The sequence below is a fragment of the Mytilus californianus genome, unplaced genomic scaffold (genome assembly GCF_021869535.1).
Source record: "Mytilus californianus isolate M0D057914Y unplaced genomic scaffold, xbMytCali1.0.p SCAF_18, whole genome shotgun sequence".
Classification (NCBI taxonomy): Eukaryota; Metazoa; Mollusca; class Bivalvia; order Mytilida; family Mytilidae; genus Mytilus; species Mytilus californianus.
The window spans coordinates 9514794-9533747 of NW_026262666.1; the positions used below are offsets into that span (position 1 = coordinate 9514794).

The 18954-nt window shown below is 32.1% G+C and overlaps 1 protein-coding gene across 1 annotated transcript in view; it reads right to left on the minus strand.

The window, feature by feature from the left end:
* Positions 1-1982: 1982 nt before the first annotated feature.
* The window catches only part of LOC127726690 (uncharacterized), a 269933-nt gene continuing 252961 nt past the window's right edge, over positions 1983-18954 (minus strand). The window contains exons 4-7 of the mRNA XM_052234141.1: positions 6012-6122; positions 4550-4748; positions 4117-4234; positions 1983-2209 (exon numbers count right to left, since the gene is read on the minus strand). Of these exons, the coding sequence (XP_052090101.1) occupies positions 2056-2209; positions 4117-4234; positions 4550-4748; positions 6012-6122 (582 nt within the window). The 3' untranslated portion in view covers positions 1983-2055. The remainder of the gene's footprint in view (positions 2210-4116; positions 4235-4549; positions 4749-6011; positions 6123-18954) is intronic.

Consider the following 18954-nt stretch of genomic DNA (forward strand, 5'->3'; position numbering starts at 1 on the left):
ACAGGTACAGCAAAAAAAAAAAAAAAAAAAAACTCATCAAAGATAACAGGATTGAGACTTTGTACACCAGACATGCGTTTTGTCCGCAAAAGACTCATCAGTGACGCTCGATTAAAAAAAGTTAAAGAGGCTAAATTAAGAACGAAAGAGCATTAATGACCCAAAAACTTTGAAACAAAATGTTTGTATCTTTGAAATAATTTAGTAAAGTTTTACATAATTTGTGATAACGAAATCCTTATCTTGATAAATGTGATTAAAGGAGCATTACCGTCAAAAAGGGGAAGTAAACAACAGTGAAAGAAAAATCTTTCTTTTCGTCGTTATTGTTTGTATAAAGTTTTTTGTGTTTGTAATACTGAAATATCTAAATATAGAAAAAGGACAGCCATTGCTGTTTATTTAGATTAAATCAAAGTAAGTACCTTTGGGTAAATTTCTGTAGTATATCTAGGGATTAGTTGATTATTTAAGTTAACGTAAAAAATATCACCAAAGTTATGGTGAATATTGTTGCATTATCAATTAAATGTTATTAAGACTGATCTTTTCTGAGTTTGGCCATAAACCTAGATTCATAACAAGACAGGAACAAGTCTGCTATTAAAGAGATGCAATTAATGCCCACACGAATACTTCCGACTTGTAGATAAACTTTATTGCCGAAATTCTGAAGAGATGTGGTAAAGGAGAAAATCCAAAGCTTGAGTCATCACATCACACTACATATAAGTTTATCATAATATATATCTAGCCTATTAACCTTTGTTATTACAGAATAAGCTAAATATGAGTTGCAGCAAATAAATTGGCCATCAGATTTTTCAAAAGAACAGTTAATTAAATAAGAAAACTTTTGTTTAATAAGATTATACTCATATCATAAATTTTAATTAAGATCTCCAACATCTGGATAACAAGGAAAAAGAAGATAATAGAAGAACAAAGGATGAGGTACCCATTCATGACACAAAATCAGTAGATGCACAGCAAATAAAACACACAAAAAGCAAAGGAACAGCGCTTTTGTTACTGTTCTTCATCTCAGAGTTACAGTGAGGCCTTCAGCACAGCTAAGCTTATACTTTAGCAGTGCGTTCGATGCAGTACCACACATGCACCACTTAGGAAAAGTAGAGCATTATTGTATAAAAAGCAAAATACTTGAGTGGTTAAAGGCTTGGCTCATACAACGTTAACAGTATGAAGCATATAAAATTGAAACATCCTGAAACTCCTTAATGAAATAAGAAGTATCGTAAGGAACAACTTTTGCCCTTTGATGTTCCTTTTGTACATCAATGATATTAGCGATGAAATCAAGTCAAAGAATTTTGGCAAATGATAGCCTTTGACATTATATTGTTCTAAAGACTGCAATAAGTTACAGAAAGATTTGGACAAATTGGTTGACTTGGCATCTCAATAGAAGATGAAATTTTATGCGTCATAATGTTATGTATTCCAACAAGAAAATGCCTATAATGCATAACATTCACATTCACGGAAAAATTGTGAAAGATTAAGACCAAAACCGATATTTAGGAGTTCAGTTTACAAACACACTACTTTGTGACTAAAGCCAAACAAATCATGAGGCTACTTGAAAAGAAATATCAATAAATATCCGGAAGAAATTAAAAACGAGCATGTCATTTTTTTTCAAGGCCAAATATTGAATAAGCGAGCAGTTATAGATGAAACACCAAAATTTTAATCTGCACATATTAAAAGGTTTTATATTGGCGCCACAGTGAAGTACAGAAGAAGTACTCGTTAACACCCTTTGTAATTCAACAATGTTGATAGCATTTAGTTGTTACATGATTTTGAATTTGATTAAAGAATTGTATCTGGTTTTTTAATTTTTTTTGCAACTTAATTTTTTTACAATATTTTGTATCCTGCATTACTATTTTTGTATCAAGAGAGAACCCATACAAAAGCAACAACCGTGGTGATCAAAGCTGAAAGACAAACACTTCAATTTGCAAAGGTATTTTATTCGGATAAGAAAATTATTCAGTTATTTGGAGTGTTTATCTTTACTATATTCTACCAGTCCTGCATTCTTGAACATGCACATTCATTTCCGTTTCTATCGATTGTTGTTACCCAAGGACAGCACACGCAAATATAGACTAATGGTGAAGTAATGTGTGTATTGCCACAATCCGTCAGTATCCACTGCCCATTTCTTAGTTCCTTTCTGAAAATATCCATGAAATTGAACTAAATTATATTTATTATTGTAAAAGGTATGTATATTAATTAAAACATTTAGTGTTAGAAACAAATCATTTGTTAAAAGTAAAATAACAAAAATACCGAACTCCGAGGAATTCAAAACGGAAAGTTCCTTATCGAATGTCAAATTCAAAAGCTCAAACACAACAAACGAATGGAAAACAATTGTCATATTCCTAACTTGGTACAGTCATTTCATTATGTAGAAAATGGTGGATTAAACCTGATTTCATAGCTACTTTGTGAAGACTTTTAATTACAATTGAATAGTTTTAAAACTATTTCGGAGCCCTCGCTACAATCGTTCAGACAAAATTCTTGCTATCTTACATATTTCAAAGTAGTATAACAAGGTAAGCGTCACCCACTACGCATGCTTCGACCTCCTTGGGAATTCAGACTCGCTCTTTATTCATGGAGTTTGGATCACGTGACCTCGTTAATTTATATAATATAACCTCCTTTTTTGTAGATTGAAAGATATAAATTATATCAAGTTTGCGCAAAATCAAGTAATTTTCTTCTTGGATCAAAAACTACCATGTCCAAGAAAAATCCTTTTGGGGATATGCACAAATTATTCTGAAATTCTGAGGAAATGGCTTAAAATTTGAATATCTACGAAATCAGAAAGATGATATCATCTTGTTTTTAAAATATGTTAACCGAAAACTCAGCAATACTGGTTCATGTGGTTAGATACAAGTTGTTTGCCCGAATTAATTTAACTTCCAGGATGTTCCCTATATGCGGGCAAATCATGAAAAATCTCTTCTTGTATCTTTATTTGTATTTTTATTCTTGCTTTTTTACGAATTATATTAGGATTTATACTATGTTCAAGCTTCAAATTTCAAACTAAAAAAGCCAAAAGTTTTCAAGGTTTCTGTTCGTTTTTTAGAACAACTTACAATTTACCTATAAGTGAGAGGCGACAGATATCAAAGGGACTCATGAGTCGAAAATAAACTCACAACGCTATTGCAAAAAAGAAGAAGATCAAAAGAAAAACAACAGTATACAAAACACAACATAAAAGACTAATCAGCGCGAACTCCACCAAAAACTGGGGGTGATCTCAGGTGCTCCGAAAGTGTAAACATATTCTGGTCCACATGTGGCTCTAGTCGTGTTGCTCGAGTAAGTACAAATCCGGTGATAAGTCTAATTCGATAGGTCATATTCAGAAAAAGCGGAGGTTGGGAGTGTAGTTATGACGATTGAAACATACCCGTTGTCATCGGCAAAATCATATTTTTATTCCATAACGTGCCTTTATTTGCATCTAACTTTGGCATCATAACAAAGTCTAACAATGAAATGATTTCGAGAATATTGCCGAATAAAAATAAAGCATGAATAATGAACCATCATATATACCAGATATATAATTTACTACGTCTACAAAAGACTCATCAGTGACGCTCAAATCAAAATAGTTGTAATCAAGAGGATAATTATTAAGGATGTACTAAGGTGAGGTTTTGGAATTTGTGTCAGATGTTCGGACTCCTTGGTGTTTTTCTCTATGATACAAGGTAACATATTTTGCCCCATAACACCCATTTATCTTTTCATATAAGACTTAATAGCTCATAAAAAGTCAATTACCAATATTTAAGCAGATTCTTGATTTTCTTTAATTAGATTTGAGACCAAAATAATACCAATGCAAATATAAGGTAAAAGTCCGAGTCAGCTTTTTCCCGCCATATTTTAAAAATCAAATATATCGAAAAGGAACTCCATGACCTATCGATATTTTTAGCTTATTTTGATCCTTACCTAATGCTCTTCCGGCATATAGTATTAATTTTAAATTCTTGATTTATTTAATTTCACTTAAGTACATCCTTAAGTGTTACTTACGTTTGACACATTTTAAGATGATTGCAACTTCTTCCTGAATCAATACCAAAAATTGTCTTTGGTTTCTTTCCCTTGCATTCATTATTAAGCGTATTCATTTGCCTTTTAACACGACCACCTGAAAAATTATGTTACAATCGATTACAGTTCTTTCTTACATTTTATGGTACCGATCTCATACGAAAACATTTTGGTTTGCAAATTTAGTTTAAACTAAAGGACACAGAGCATTTATTGCATTAACAAAAACTCAAACCCTTTTCGTACTTCTATTTAGATTTATTACACCATAGATTTGTAACACATTAATCATTCTCGCAATTCAGCTGGTCATTCGAGATTTAATATAGATAATGACCTCTTAAATTTAGTGTAATATAAAGAATTTCTGAAAAAAGTATGATTTAAAAAAAAAATCACTTTTTGTTTTTACCTGCAGAACCTGTTATATTTAATATTTCAGCATCTTGTGGTATCTTTTTCTCCATATACACAGGGTATTTAAAATCCTGATAAAAATCTTTCAAAGCCCCTGCAAGAAAATTGACATCAATAACTTCATCCAAATTTACATAAAACATTTCCTTCACCACTTCTTCGTTCTCACTATTGATGGTATTATCTCCTTTGTTCTGTAAAAAAAAAGAGTTTGTGATTATTCGAAATAAAGCAATATTATTGTGGAGTTCTGAAAACGTTTTTTTTTAAATAGTGATTTACTGAGTTGATATTTGAATGGACCAATGTTTTGTATTGCATATAATTTGTACAGATTTTCGATTTAAACTATCAGTTTTGTTGCAGATATGCAATTTGTTTAGGCTTATTCTACCTAATCTTGTATATAATGAAAATAATGTTTTTTTTTTGTTTTTTTTTATTTGGTGCGTTCGAAGGGCTTTTCTGGATTTACTGTCAATGATCAGCAATGCCGAAAACCTAATTTTAAAGGTGGGGATGTATTAATGAATATGACCAAAGTGATCGAAAAAGAATAGCTAGAATATTGAAGGCCAGTTTTGACTTCGGGAGTTCAAATACAGAGATAAATTTTTGATTAATTAAAAGAATTTAAAAAAAAATGCTTCATAAGTTGAGATAACACATTAATTAGTTATATAAAAGATTGCTTTTAAATCTGTGTTAATTCTTTTGTAAAGATATAACAAAGAAGACTTCTTATTGCATTTGTAAAAAAACAAAAACACAACCATAAGAATAACAGTTTGCATTTAATTTGCAAATAAAGTTAATTTTATATTAAAAATGAATAAAAGAGTTGTGGGTGTAAACAAATGAGACAATCATCCATCGGCTGATAAAAATACCACAAAAAGGTCATGAGGGCAATACCAGTATGCAATCAACAACAATAGAGAGGTGTCTTTACAATTTTTCAAACTCTAATTGTTCTAATATAAAATGAGATGTGGTATGATTGCCAATGTGACAACTATCCACCAAAGTTCAAATGAAGTGAATGTAAATAATTAGAGGTAACCGCACGGCCTTCCAGTCTATAAAATTAATAAATGTAGCAGAAAAAATCCAAAAATTTGCTTGAAGTTGGCTTGTTTCACTTGTTTAATTAGTTTTTTCATTTGTTCAAAACAAATCATCATTTAATGTTCGACAAATGATGAATGCAAAAAACTTCATCTATTTATGTTTTTGGTACAAACTGGATTAAGTATGTTGAATTTTAACACAATTAAATGCATCTTTCGAACAACATTATGCACACCAACATTCGAATCCATTTTCATCCCTTTTAGACTTTATCGAATGGCTGCAAGCATGCATATGAAGACTTGAAATATGACTGAGGTTTTTTTTCAAGATTCTGATTACCTGACAAATATAACATTTTAAAATAGTGTGCATATATTCCATACCCAGCTGTGAATAAATCCCTCTGTAACTTGACCAGCATCTCCTGCTGTTGCCCTGTCTATGTCCCGGAGTCTACATTGTTCCAAGGAAGGGAGACATTTCATCTGCTGACCCTGTAATGAAAACCTACTATTTCAAAGAATAATTAACCATGTCTAATATTAGGTCGTGTATAAATTGAATTATTTTTTAGGTAAATGATCAATTTTCAATGCATAAAAATTAACATTCGGCATATCAATCAACACGCATAAATGATTTTAGTCACCCAAAAACGTAAATTATTGGTCACAATCTATAACTTTAATTAACAAATTTTCTCGAAAACTGCAATTCGTTTTTTGACCTATTCATTTCACTCAAGGAAGTTATTTTATTTCAACTAATGGTTTTAACTTTTTGCGATAAATATAGAATGTATTTTCCTTTGTTCAAATGTGTGACAAAATACTTCATAGAAGAATTGGTATAATTAAGTGTAACAAATTGGATACTGAATTTATTTATTTTCTTATGTAACCAAACAAAGACTTTGATTTTCTGAAAGCGTTCTCGCTGAAAGTAAATCCAAAAAACCATTTTGGAACATATCAATTTAATAAAGTGTTATTTTCATTTTTTATCATGTTGATATGAACACTCTTTTTATGTTTTATTTCAAATTGTATTCTTAAATGTTTTATATAATCACGTTTTTGTCAGTGTATAATCATTTCCTTCATATATAGGAAAATGTATACAACATTAAAAATGAGTCCGTTGACCTATAATAACTTTTTAACTAGCACGAGGTGAAATGCAATTTGGCAAACAATGCAAATGGTTTTCATATATTATGAGTTATAATTATAATGACTGAAACAAACAGAAAACATAAATCAAAATGAAAACATTGTTATCCGCATTCAGTGTTGACTTCAATTATAATTTTAAAAAGATAAGATGACGCAAATCTGTGAACATCCTTTCTATAAGAATGTCACAATATGCCAATTTGTTTTTCTTTGTTGACATATTTTTTTGTTTTTTTTTCTTTGTTGACATATTTTTTTGTTTTTATAGTGATTAGGATTTAAACACAATGGTGACTGCTGTACCCCTTTTTTTGACCTTTTCCTTGGAGTTCGGTATTTTTGTTATTTTACTTTCACCACGTTTAATTGTGTAATTAAGGAAAGTTTTGGCAACAAATTAACATTCAAATGCATAAGTGTTGTTGTTTTTACAAACCTGACGGAAATCCTGAATTTGGTACGATTCCATAACATCATTGTGTGCTGGGGTGTGAATTTTAACTGTATTTTCTGCTAGATTTGTCTCTATGTTTTCCATAAATCTGGCATTACCTTCAATAACGTGATAACCAAATTTCTACAAAAAAAACAAACACAGCTATTGCGTATTATAAATACTTTAAAACATTCACACAAACACTAAACATGTCAGAAAAGACAATAATAACGTATTGAATTTAAAGCAAATGGTTAAAGAAAACAATGACAAAGAAGGCGAAGCAAATTGAAATCAAATCTAGGTCACTAGAGTGTTCTTTTTGGTTTTAAATAGATAATATTAAAACAAATGCAGTTTATATAGGCGAACGGGAACCATTGCATGATATTTCAAAACAATATATCGTATTTCTACTTATACTGCAAAGCTTACAACTGTTTCAATTGAAAAAAAGATTAGGTAACCAATCATTTTTAAGAAGCTATATTTAATTGACGTCACAAATTAAACTGTACGAAAACGCATTGTAAACGCATTGTAAACGTTGTAAACAAGGCGATTTGCGGTCATTGAAAGTATATCACAAATGACTTAACGGTCAATGGAATTTGACTGCAAATAGCACAGTAACTGTATAAACTATCCGTCGGAAGTATCGGGAGATAAGTCAATTCAAATGATACAGAAAGTACGGGAAAATGTTTGCTTCCAGTTAATAATTAATATCCAGTAAATACACTGCAGAGAAAACCGAATATCGAACAGCAGAAACACCAATAACAACGAGGTGTTGCTCCGGTAGGGTAAGTAGAGCAGAATGTATGAATACAACTAATGCAAACAAACAATTTATATAAGTCATGCATAGAAGTTATTCTTTTTCTGACAAAGAAATAAACATACCATATCCATATCGGCCGTGACAGCATAAAGGAATAAAGCATTAATCAAAATCATCAGTAAAAAGTCCATTGTTGATTTCTGTTAAAAAAGACATGAGGGAAAACAAATTATTATACAATACTTTTATCGTAAATGTATAACTTTTATGTTATCAAAAAACAACTATTTCCAATTGAATTCTAATGAAATGCTTTCTGATAACAGAAAATTATCCTAGCAATTAAAGGTAATTTCAGAAATATATTAAAGTAAACTCATACACCATCTTCTTATTTGCATACCGATAGAGTCATGCACGAGTTAAAAAAATTGCAAGGTGAATATTGTATTGGAAAAATCAAATTAACTACTATTTAAGATCGTAAGCGAAAGTTCTAATTTTGTTTGATGTGTTTGAGCCTTTGATTTTGGGATTTGATAATGCACTTTCCGTTATGAATTTTCCTTGAAGCTCGGTATTTTTGTTAATTCACTTTTTACACCTCATTAAATGCGGCAAGTTTACTTTTTTTACTCCAAATGTTAAACAAAATGTTTTTTTGATATCGAAATAGATATTTTCATATTAATTTTGTCTAAATAAAAATTCAAACAATCAACTTTATGAATGTGAGTTTACTAATGTTTATATTTTTCGATTAATTTAAGATGATTTATGAACTTCAAGTTCAATAAAACAATGAAAAAGTAAATTAATCCATTCAATTCATGAGCTTAATATTCTAGTAAATATTATTTTTGAAATTTAAATCGCTTACCTTTTGCAGTCTTCTCACAATGTTGTTATGGACGAAGCGTTGCCGCTTAAATACTATCCAACCAGGATGCGAAAAAACTTGTTTCCAAGAACATTTGTCAGCTAGAAAATACTTGTTTTCCACTAACAGTATGCCACGTCTGTGTGTAGGAGTTCAATTGACAAGATGTCAAGTGAAATCAAGTGGTCATAAGAGATTGCGATCAGGAAGATCGTTTTAAATGTATTAAGATTTAATAGCTTTGTACTACCAAAATTGCAATTTTCTACATTTAATCAAACGGCAATAAACTGTTTATTACTGTCAAACACATGTTATTACTGACTAAGTGAAGCAGCACGGTTTTTGACTGTGTTCGTGTTTCTCAGTCTTAAGTTTTCTATGTAGTGTTTTATTGACTTGCTTGTGTCTTTGTCGTATTTTGATAATATAAATATAGAATAACTAATCAAAGAATTCAAATAGAAAACAAATTCAACGAGTGACCAAACAACACATTAATTCACTAATGTGCGTAGCGCATGAGTTAAATATCAGTGTTGTTCGGTCACGAGAATATTTTTCGATATTTGAATTCTTTGATTAGTTATTCTTTTTATTACATTGACAATGGGATTTTTAGTAGAATTAAAGTAGAAAATGTAAGGAACTATGTCTTTTTCTGCGCATTAACAGTTGCTTTGATGCGACGTCATCGACAACGTCTTGACTACACTTATTTTTGTATGACGTCAGAGGAGTGAAATAACAGAGTTTATTTCACATGTGAAACTTCGTATTGTGCGGACATTAAAATGATATTTTCGGCGTTCGAAAAGTTTTCTACAATAGTTTCTTGCTTTCATGTCCCGTGTCAACGAGAGAAACGTTCCAAAAATGCTATCACTCGAACAAGTTGGGTCTCGTTGGAGAATCGATGGAATCTGTCAGTTCCGATACCTTTACACTCTGGTTTTGCATTGGTCTTTGCTACATTTACGGATTTCTCCATCGTCCTACTGATCGATTAGTTGATATTCGTACTCGAAATTTTCTTTCTGTTATAAAGAAAGAAGTTGTCTTGGTCGCAATAACCATTTACTGTCATACAAATGTTGATCCTTGCCCTAATAATTATCGCCCTATTTCTCTTTGGAATATTCACATGAAATTTCTTTCGTACGCCAAAGCACAACGATTGAAAAAGATCATATCAAAGATTATTGAAGGAGATCAGACTGGATATGTAAAGAATAGATTTATTGGTTTTAAACTTAGACTGATACAAGATATTATTGATTACGCTTATTTATACAAAATTAAAGGGGCAATAGTTTTTAGTAGAATTAAAGTAGACAATGTAAGGAACTATTCTGCGCATTAACAGTTGCTTTGATGTGACGTCATCGACAACGTCTTGACAACACTTATTGTTGTATGACGTCAGAGGTGTGAAATTACCGAGTTTATTTCACATGTGAAATTATCGGTTTTTATTTCACTTGGAAATCACGGTAAATCATTGCAAGCAATGTAATAAATTCATTTATTTATTTATATCATATTTGTTACGAAAACGTTGGGTTCTGCATATGCAATTAACGCAGATTTGCCCTAGTCATATTCCTGCCCGGAGCAATTAACCAGTTATTGTGCCTGACCTTTTAAGACGTCATAAGCTTTCGGATCAACAATGACGCACGGAGAAGTTGGGTCTTGTTGGAGAATCGATGGAAACTGTCAGTTCCGATACCTTTACCCTCTGGTTTTGCATATGTCTTTGCAACATTTACGATTGCACGGATTTTTCCATCGTCCTACGGATCGATTAGTTGATATTCGTACTCGGAATTTTCTTTCTGTTCTAAAGAAAGAAGTTGTCTCGGTCGCAATAACCATTTACTGTCATAAAAAGGTTGATCCTTGCCCTAATAATCATCGCCCTATTTCTCTTTGGAATATTCACATGAAATTTCACTAAAGATTATTGAAGGAGATCAGACTGGATATGTAAAGAATAGATTTATTGGTTTTAAACTTAGACTGATACAAGATATTATTGATTACGCTTATTTAAACAAAATTAAAGGGGCAATAGTTTTTAGTAGAATTAAAGTAGAAAATGTAAGGAACTATATCTTTTTCTGCGCGTTCACAGTTGCTTTGATGCGACGTCATCGACAACGTCTTGACAACACTTATTGTTGTATGACGTCAGAGGAGTGAAATTACCGAGTTTATTTCACATGTGAAATTATCGGTTTTTATTTCACTTGGACATCACGGTAAATCATTGCAAGCAATCTAATGAATTGATTTATTTATTTATAACATATTTGTTACAAAAACGTTGGGTTCTGGATATGCAGTTAACGCAGATTTGCCCTAGTCATATTCCTGCCCGGAGCAAATAACCAGTTATTGTGCCTGCCCTTTTAAGACGTCATAAGCTTTCGGAACAACAATGACGTACGGAGAACGTCGATACAAATGATAGCGGAATTTGTTAAAGAAATAAAAAAAAAAAAACAAAAAAACTCTAATACTAAAAGAAAATATGACATTGACTTTAAAATATAACTATATGACTATACATTTGAACATTTAGGGAGCTTCTTAATAATAAAGTTATTTCAAAAATATTTGATCTTGCCAGATGGAATAATAAAGTTCTTCCTACTAAGCATTTGTATATTAGGTGATAAATAGATTTTAACATGGCCTTTTCCATGTGGGTCCTAGTATCATTTCTCGACTCATATGAGCCTTCGGCTAGCGCCTTGGGCTAATATGAGAGTCTCGTAAGGCTATCAGGGCCGGTATGGAAAATAACATATTATAATCTTTGAATATGTAATTTACCAAAAAGGAACAAACTTAATAACAGTGAAATGTTGTTTTTTTATTTTGTTATAGCTTATTGTCAAAAGTTTGTTAAGGGTGATATTTCATGCTCTCAAATGTTTTACATTGAAGGCTGTTTAAACATTAGTGTTGAGTGTACTGGAAGTATATCATTCAAATACTGCACAAGGAGTGTATTGCGCAAGCATAACTATAACATATTTATAATTTTGTGTTTATTAATAATCACATCTGATATATGAATTTTATATGATTCAGGTTGGTCAACGGTTTTAAGAATTGATGTTTCTGACGTAGATATTATTCGACACCTCCACATTTATCGGAAACACTTTCTATCGATTTCTATGTAAATCAAATTAACACTTGAAATGCCAAGTATGTACACTATCGTGTTTATAATTAAGTGGTTTCCGTACTTGTGTACATAAATTTGTTATCAAACACGCTCATACTAAATGTGCTTCGGTCAACGCTTTCACATGTTAATAAAACTAAACAAGTGCACACAAAAACAAACAAACATGTATTCAATTCTTGAATATAGATAAATGGGCACCTTGGCATTGTTCATATTTACCAATGTTTTCTTATTTTACTTAAATGTATATAGCAGATAAAAGAAATAAACAAATTGAAAGGGTATAGTTATAAATAATTTCGACCAATAAACAATAAACTATAAATGTAGTGATGCACGTGTTGCTTTGCTCATAATGGCTAGTGAATCGATTTCTCATAAAAGTAATCTTTTTCAACAAATTGTTGAAAATATACAAAACAAACGAAATTTCAATATATTGTGGTCGATTTAGATAAATTTATCTTTGGATGATTATCATTTGCATTTCATCGATTGTAAGACTGCATTGCAAATGAATGCATTGTCTGGAACTAACTCCTTCGGTACTCTGGTCAAACATTAAAATCTGATATTTATAATCAAATTAGAATTGACTCATAATCATGATTGTAAATGTGAAAGTTGGATCAAAAGTCTTTTTTTTCAAATAGAAACAACGAATTAGATTACCTTGTTCAGAATTTGTGTATCATGTTGACTACCAGATTACTTAAAAATGAGGCGGAAGATACCAATGGAACATTCTGACCTTATAAGTCAAAAGGAAACTGACATCTGAAAAAAAAAACGTCAAAAAGCAAACAATTCCTTTCATCACTACATAAAACCTGAAGACTGAGCTACATGAACCACACGAAAAAATTTGGTTATCCTATAAGTGAATAATCTCTTAACTTGTTTCAATAGTAATTAAACAGTTTATTATCTCTTTTGTTTGATTACAAGTTGACAATTATAAGTTTAGTAGCACAAAGCCATTTGACCATTCAACATTTTTATATACATTTACATTCGGAATGTTTAGTAAAGCTCAGCCCTTAAAAACTCTAAATATTGTATTTGACCTTACAGAAATTAGGCAATTCTGTGTGTGTCTATTTTGGACAATAAAGTTCATAACGTATGGGTGAAATACAACCGAAACTTAGAACTTCACATCCGTTTTCATGTTTAAAAGGTACAAAACTAAATCCCTTGCATTTCATTATAGGAACATTTTGCATAAGTCATAAACATATATCTTTGGTGTTTCAAAGTACCATTTTTTTGTTTGCTGTTTCTATAAAATATTTTGGAGCCTTAAAATGACTTGGTTACTAACGGTTGTAAACAAGAAAAAGAGATGAACAGTTGCTTTGTTTATTCCGGTGAATGTTATTTTCTTATATGCTATGAGATGTGTGATTTTTCAATAAAGTAATGGACAGGATAAATCTTTGTTCAAGTTAAAACAAATTTTATTTGAAATAAAGATAAAATCTGTACAATTTTGAAAAAATTCCAATTAAAAAGACTTATAGGCAAAGAGATATCCAATCTTGGCTTTCAAAATTTAGTTTTGAGCGATCCCGATGAAGATAGATAAAGAAAAAGTGGCAAGGAGCAAACTTAATTTCGAGTTATGCATTATAAAGTAAAATATGGTAACGCTTTTTGGATAAAAGTTGACCTTTGAATCATAGCTTACTTATATAATGGGAATTGAACAAATGGTGTATCAAAATTCTTTTTCCTTCAACGGAACTAGATAACACTAGCCAGAGCCTGTACACGTCTCCATTCATTAAGATATATAATTCGTTTGTCGAATTCTCCAATCTGATCTGAAGTGAAGATGCAATTGGTATTCTGTGTCAATAAAATAAGGGTCTGGGGTCAAGATCAACGGATTCTCTGGATCTGTCGATACCGGTTCCAGAGGTCTTGAGTTCATTATTGCTAAAACTTCTGCCATGAACGTATTGAGTACGTCATGCGTAAGACTACTTCCGTCGGCGTTAACAAGCATAGAATCAAGTATTTTCCTGGCTGGGACACCAATCATCCGTTCCCAGGCTCCACCCATATGGAACGAATGCGGCGGATTGAAAATCCAAGTTGTACAAGAATTGTACAAAAATGTCTAAAAGGGTCTATCCTCAACGTTGATTGAGTCAATCTTCAAGTTGTCGATTGCGCCAATAAAGTTTGTTCTTCGGTCAGATCGGAAAATCTTAACTTGGCCTCTTATAGCGTTTAATCTTTTGACGGCGTTTATGAAGGCTGAAGAGCTCATTTCCTTGATGAGTTCGATGTGAACAGCTCTAGTAACTAAGCCTGTAAATAGAATCGCCCAACGTTTTGAGTTGACGTATCCACCATGGGTTTTACGTTAAACAATTATCCGTGGTCCGAAGATGTTTACTCCGATTTGACACTCGGTTTTCCTCTTAGTTTGCGACATATCACACATATGTGAATCATAGACGAGATCAAGCGTTTTGCTCCAACGATTCAGAATCCTGCGGATCTCATCGCTCCATCTGTGAAGTTTACTTTAGTGTAGTAACCGTATTAAGACGTCACTATTTTCGAGACCGTCGTAAAGGTCGCCGTTTCTAAAATGGCGGCTCGCTTAAATGGTCGTTTTATTTGAGCAGGGGAAATTCAAAACAGTTTTGAAACTGAAAATCCTACACGAAACGGACAATTTGTATGAAACGGAAAGGTATGAATCAGAGCTGTTAAACACATGCATCTAGTCTTGGATGAAGAGTTGTCTAATTGGCAATCATACAACATCTTATTATTTCTATATAGAAAACTGTATAAAGGTTTGTTTTTCTTTTAAAGACCATGTAACAAACCACACCACAGAAAAACTTTAAAATAATAACCATTTGATATTCCTGGGGCGGGAAGAGGTTTTTCTTTATGGATTTGTTGATAGTCAGTGTAATGAATTTGTCAATTGTTTTTTTAGTGAAAAAAGGAAGATGTTAGTCAACACGGTTTTTATTGCGTTTCGTCTTGCTCAATTTGTAGTTTTTAATGTTGTGTTTTTTGTAGGTCTTTTCGTCGTTTTGCTATTTATATATCATGGCGTTGTCAGTTTTACTTCGACGTAACGGGTGAAAATGTCCCTTCGGTATTTTCCGCCTTCTTTGATGGGGACATGCACACGACTTATTCGCAGGGTAATACTAATTGTTGAAATATAAAACCCTTCATTCCTGTCAATGGAATAACAAAAAGTATTTAATTAGAACATCGGAAAAAAATCACTAAATGAAAAGCTTATGCACTTATACATCAGTTATATGCGGTCGAAATCAAAGAAAATTTCACTCAGTATCGTCATATATAGTACTCGATCGTTCTTTAATGAAGCACAGTTTTACCTAATTTTGACACCGAAAGAGGCACTTTTTTGTTACATTTTGTAGTACCCCCTCAAACTTTCAATAAGTAAACTGATTTGAAAAAAATATTTCATACGTAGTAATTTAACAATCCTTCAATCGTGTAGGTAAAACTTTGATATATAATAATTCAGTAAAGCTATAGAGTAAACGTTTAACAATTCCTAAATATACCTGACATATGGCAAATACGAGATGTCCAAAAAATTAGCCTGTGGCTGCTCTGACGTCTGACAACCTTTGTTAAAAACTTGTTGACCATTTGGTCAGGGACTAAAAGAGGCCATCAAACTTTAGAGTTAACTTGGAATATCAAACCATATGCCTAGTTCGCTATTTTACTCCTACAGATTGAAACTTCACACCTCAATAAACATGATGAATATGTTTATAAATATTTAAGGAATGACTGTAATATATTTTCTGTCTATGAAGAAGTAACATCAAAAATGTGGTGCACACTGAATAACCTGCGTAGCGGGTTATTTTAACGTGTGTACCACATCTTTTATGTTATTTCGAATAGACAGAAAAAATATTACAGTCATTTCTTATAATTTAATTCTAAATTCCATTTTAAACCGGAGTAAACCATGAAAAAACGTTAATGACGTCACGGTCACATGACAAAATTATGTCTATGAGCTGATAAACAAAACAACGTCAGCCAATCAGAAGACGCGTTACATCCAAAATTAAAATATTAGAAGATGTAGTATAATTGACAACTATCCACCATTAACCAAATATCGCCGATGTAAATTACTACAGGGAACAGTACTATGATCAACAACGCTAAAATCCCATACTGCATATTTTGCTTTAAAAGTATCCTACAAGACGAATATTTAACACATACACGCACAAATGTATAATTTTAAAATAAAAATGTTTTCCGGAGTTCTGCTACACTGCAACAAACACATTAAAAGTTCATCTTATAAAACAGTATTCAAGTCATCAAAAAATGTTTTCGTGTTGATATTCCTGTTATATTTGCTACTGAAAGTTTAGCATTAACCAATATTTTGATTTTTTAAAGAAAACAACGAAAAAACAAAATAAATAGTTTAGATGTTGGTACATGTTGAGATCAACCACTGTGATCACTTGCCTGTCAACACTGTAATTGGAAGATTGTTAGATTCCGGTCTTTTCTAACAACGAAAACAAAAATACAAATTGTAAAATAAAAAGGTAGCTGATTTTCTTTGGATACTGCAATTCCTTCACCGATAACCAATGGCTGATATGATATAGCAGAGAGTGCTGAAAGTTTCATATAACACACACAATCAATCAATTTTTTCAAGCTACTTCTAGTCGTTTATCTATCATTAATCATCAGTGGCAAACAAAATTTCTCTAATTGTGAAAAAAATGTTCTCCTCTATATTGAAATAACTGGTCTCGGCAGCTGATTGGTCATTTTTTACTGAAAGGAATACTTTCCCTCCAGCTGTATGAAATATGAGGGGCGCCTTGTTTTGAGGGACTTCCAAGAACAGAACAGTTTACCTTCGAACATTTCGAGTTTAGCCTACTTGATACTTGATACTCGTAAAACTTCTTGGTAACGTGTAAACAAAATCGCGATCGCATCGTCTGCTAAATAAATAAATTATAAAAGGTGTCCCTGAACGAAGTTCTGGAAAGAGGACAAAGAGTCAGACTTCTCTCGGGTGAAAAGGGTGTTATATTAGCGAAGAATAAAACTTTGGTTTCTCGTTATGGAAGATGAAACTAGATGATGGGAAAATTATCACTGAAGCCAGATACAGGTTTGACGGGCCTGAGGTCTCACAAGATCCAGTAAAGTCTGCCTCTTCCATTACAGTACTTGAAGAACTTATGGAGTTATTTCAATCTGAAATGTATGTTCATATGATTCTGACATGCCTACAGTTTCAGTCCTACCAGACCTCCAACCTTCTCCTTCAAACCCTGCACAAACACATCAATCTGAAATACCCAGGGTAAGCAATGTTAGAAAAGGTATCACAAGATATGTTAGACAGTTTGTCCACATTGATGAAGAAGAAGTTGATAATTTCATAGCAAATTAGAAAAATAGGGGTACAGTGAAAAAAACAGCATCAAATCTTCGCACACTTATGCAGTTTCTTGGAGAAAAAAAAATGAAAAAAGAGAAATATATAATATTCCAGCCAAAGAATTGAACAATTTACTCGGCCAATTTCTCATATCAGCTAGGAAAAGTGATGGAGAAAACTATGAACCATCAACTTTAAAAGACCAGTTCTGTAGTTTCAACAGATTCCAAAAGCGCCATGAATATAGACATGATCTAACCAAGAGTATAGAGGTCTGTGAGACTAGAGATGCATTAACAGGTAAACAGGTAGACTTGACAAAAATAGGTAAGGGAAACGGATCTGCAAGGCAGATGTATTAACTGATGTAGATATTGATGCCTTGTTCAACAGTGGACAGCTGGGATTATCCAATCCGACTGTATTGCTTCATTCAGTTTGGTTCTGTAATACTGTTTACTTTGGGCTTCGTGGTGTAGCAGAAAGCTATCAGATGAGGTGGGAGGTGTAAAACTTCGTAAAGAGCACCTGGACAATGAATATTCAAAAATGAATGAAAGAAATACAAGGACAGGAACAGATGTGAAAAATAAAAGGGGAATACCTAACAGGGCTTGGGCCAATTTAAATGACCGGTCAAGATGTCCCGTTGAGGCCTACAAGTTGTACAAATCCAAGCGTTCTCCAGATTTCTCCAAAGCTGATGATCCATTCTACATTCAAGAGAATACTAACCCAAACAAGTCCATCCGTTGGTACAAAAGTCAGATAATGGGTGTTAATAAATGGGGCAAGTTCATGAAGATAATGGCCGAAAAATTAAGTACAAAATAATTAATACACAAATACATGTTGTAGGTGTTAATACTTTTCTTACTCCAACTGTAATGTGAGACAATGTTTCTACCCTCGAGACAGTTGAAATTTTTCATTACAGACATGAGGCTTGCAAAGTGCCATGTAATGAGAAAATTCTAATACCGAGAGTGTAGAAGTTTTTTTTTCTCAAGCTAGTAGAAAAGGTTACAAAAAACTAATTTTCAGATTCTCATCCTCCACCTTCATAAAATATGGGGCGGGATGGCAGAGTTTGTAGTTTAATATTCAAGGCTGATGAAATTTGGTGAATTATAGTACCTTGTAAATTAGAGTGATAGGCATCTATAAAACAGTTTCAAACCCATCGTTGAGGCCAAGTAAAAAAAAACCTTGTTTTTCAATCCTATCCGTCCCTAAAGAAATGCTTTTGATATTTTGCCAATTTTTTGTGAATAACTTTTAAAAAGTTGTACAGCATTTTTCATTAAAATTGATAAAAATAACAAAAATTTTGACTCCATTCCCAATTTTTCAAAAACGTATGATGAGAATCGAGTAATTTATTTTTT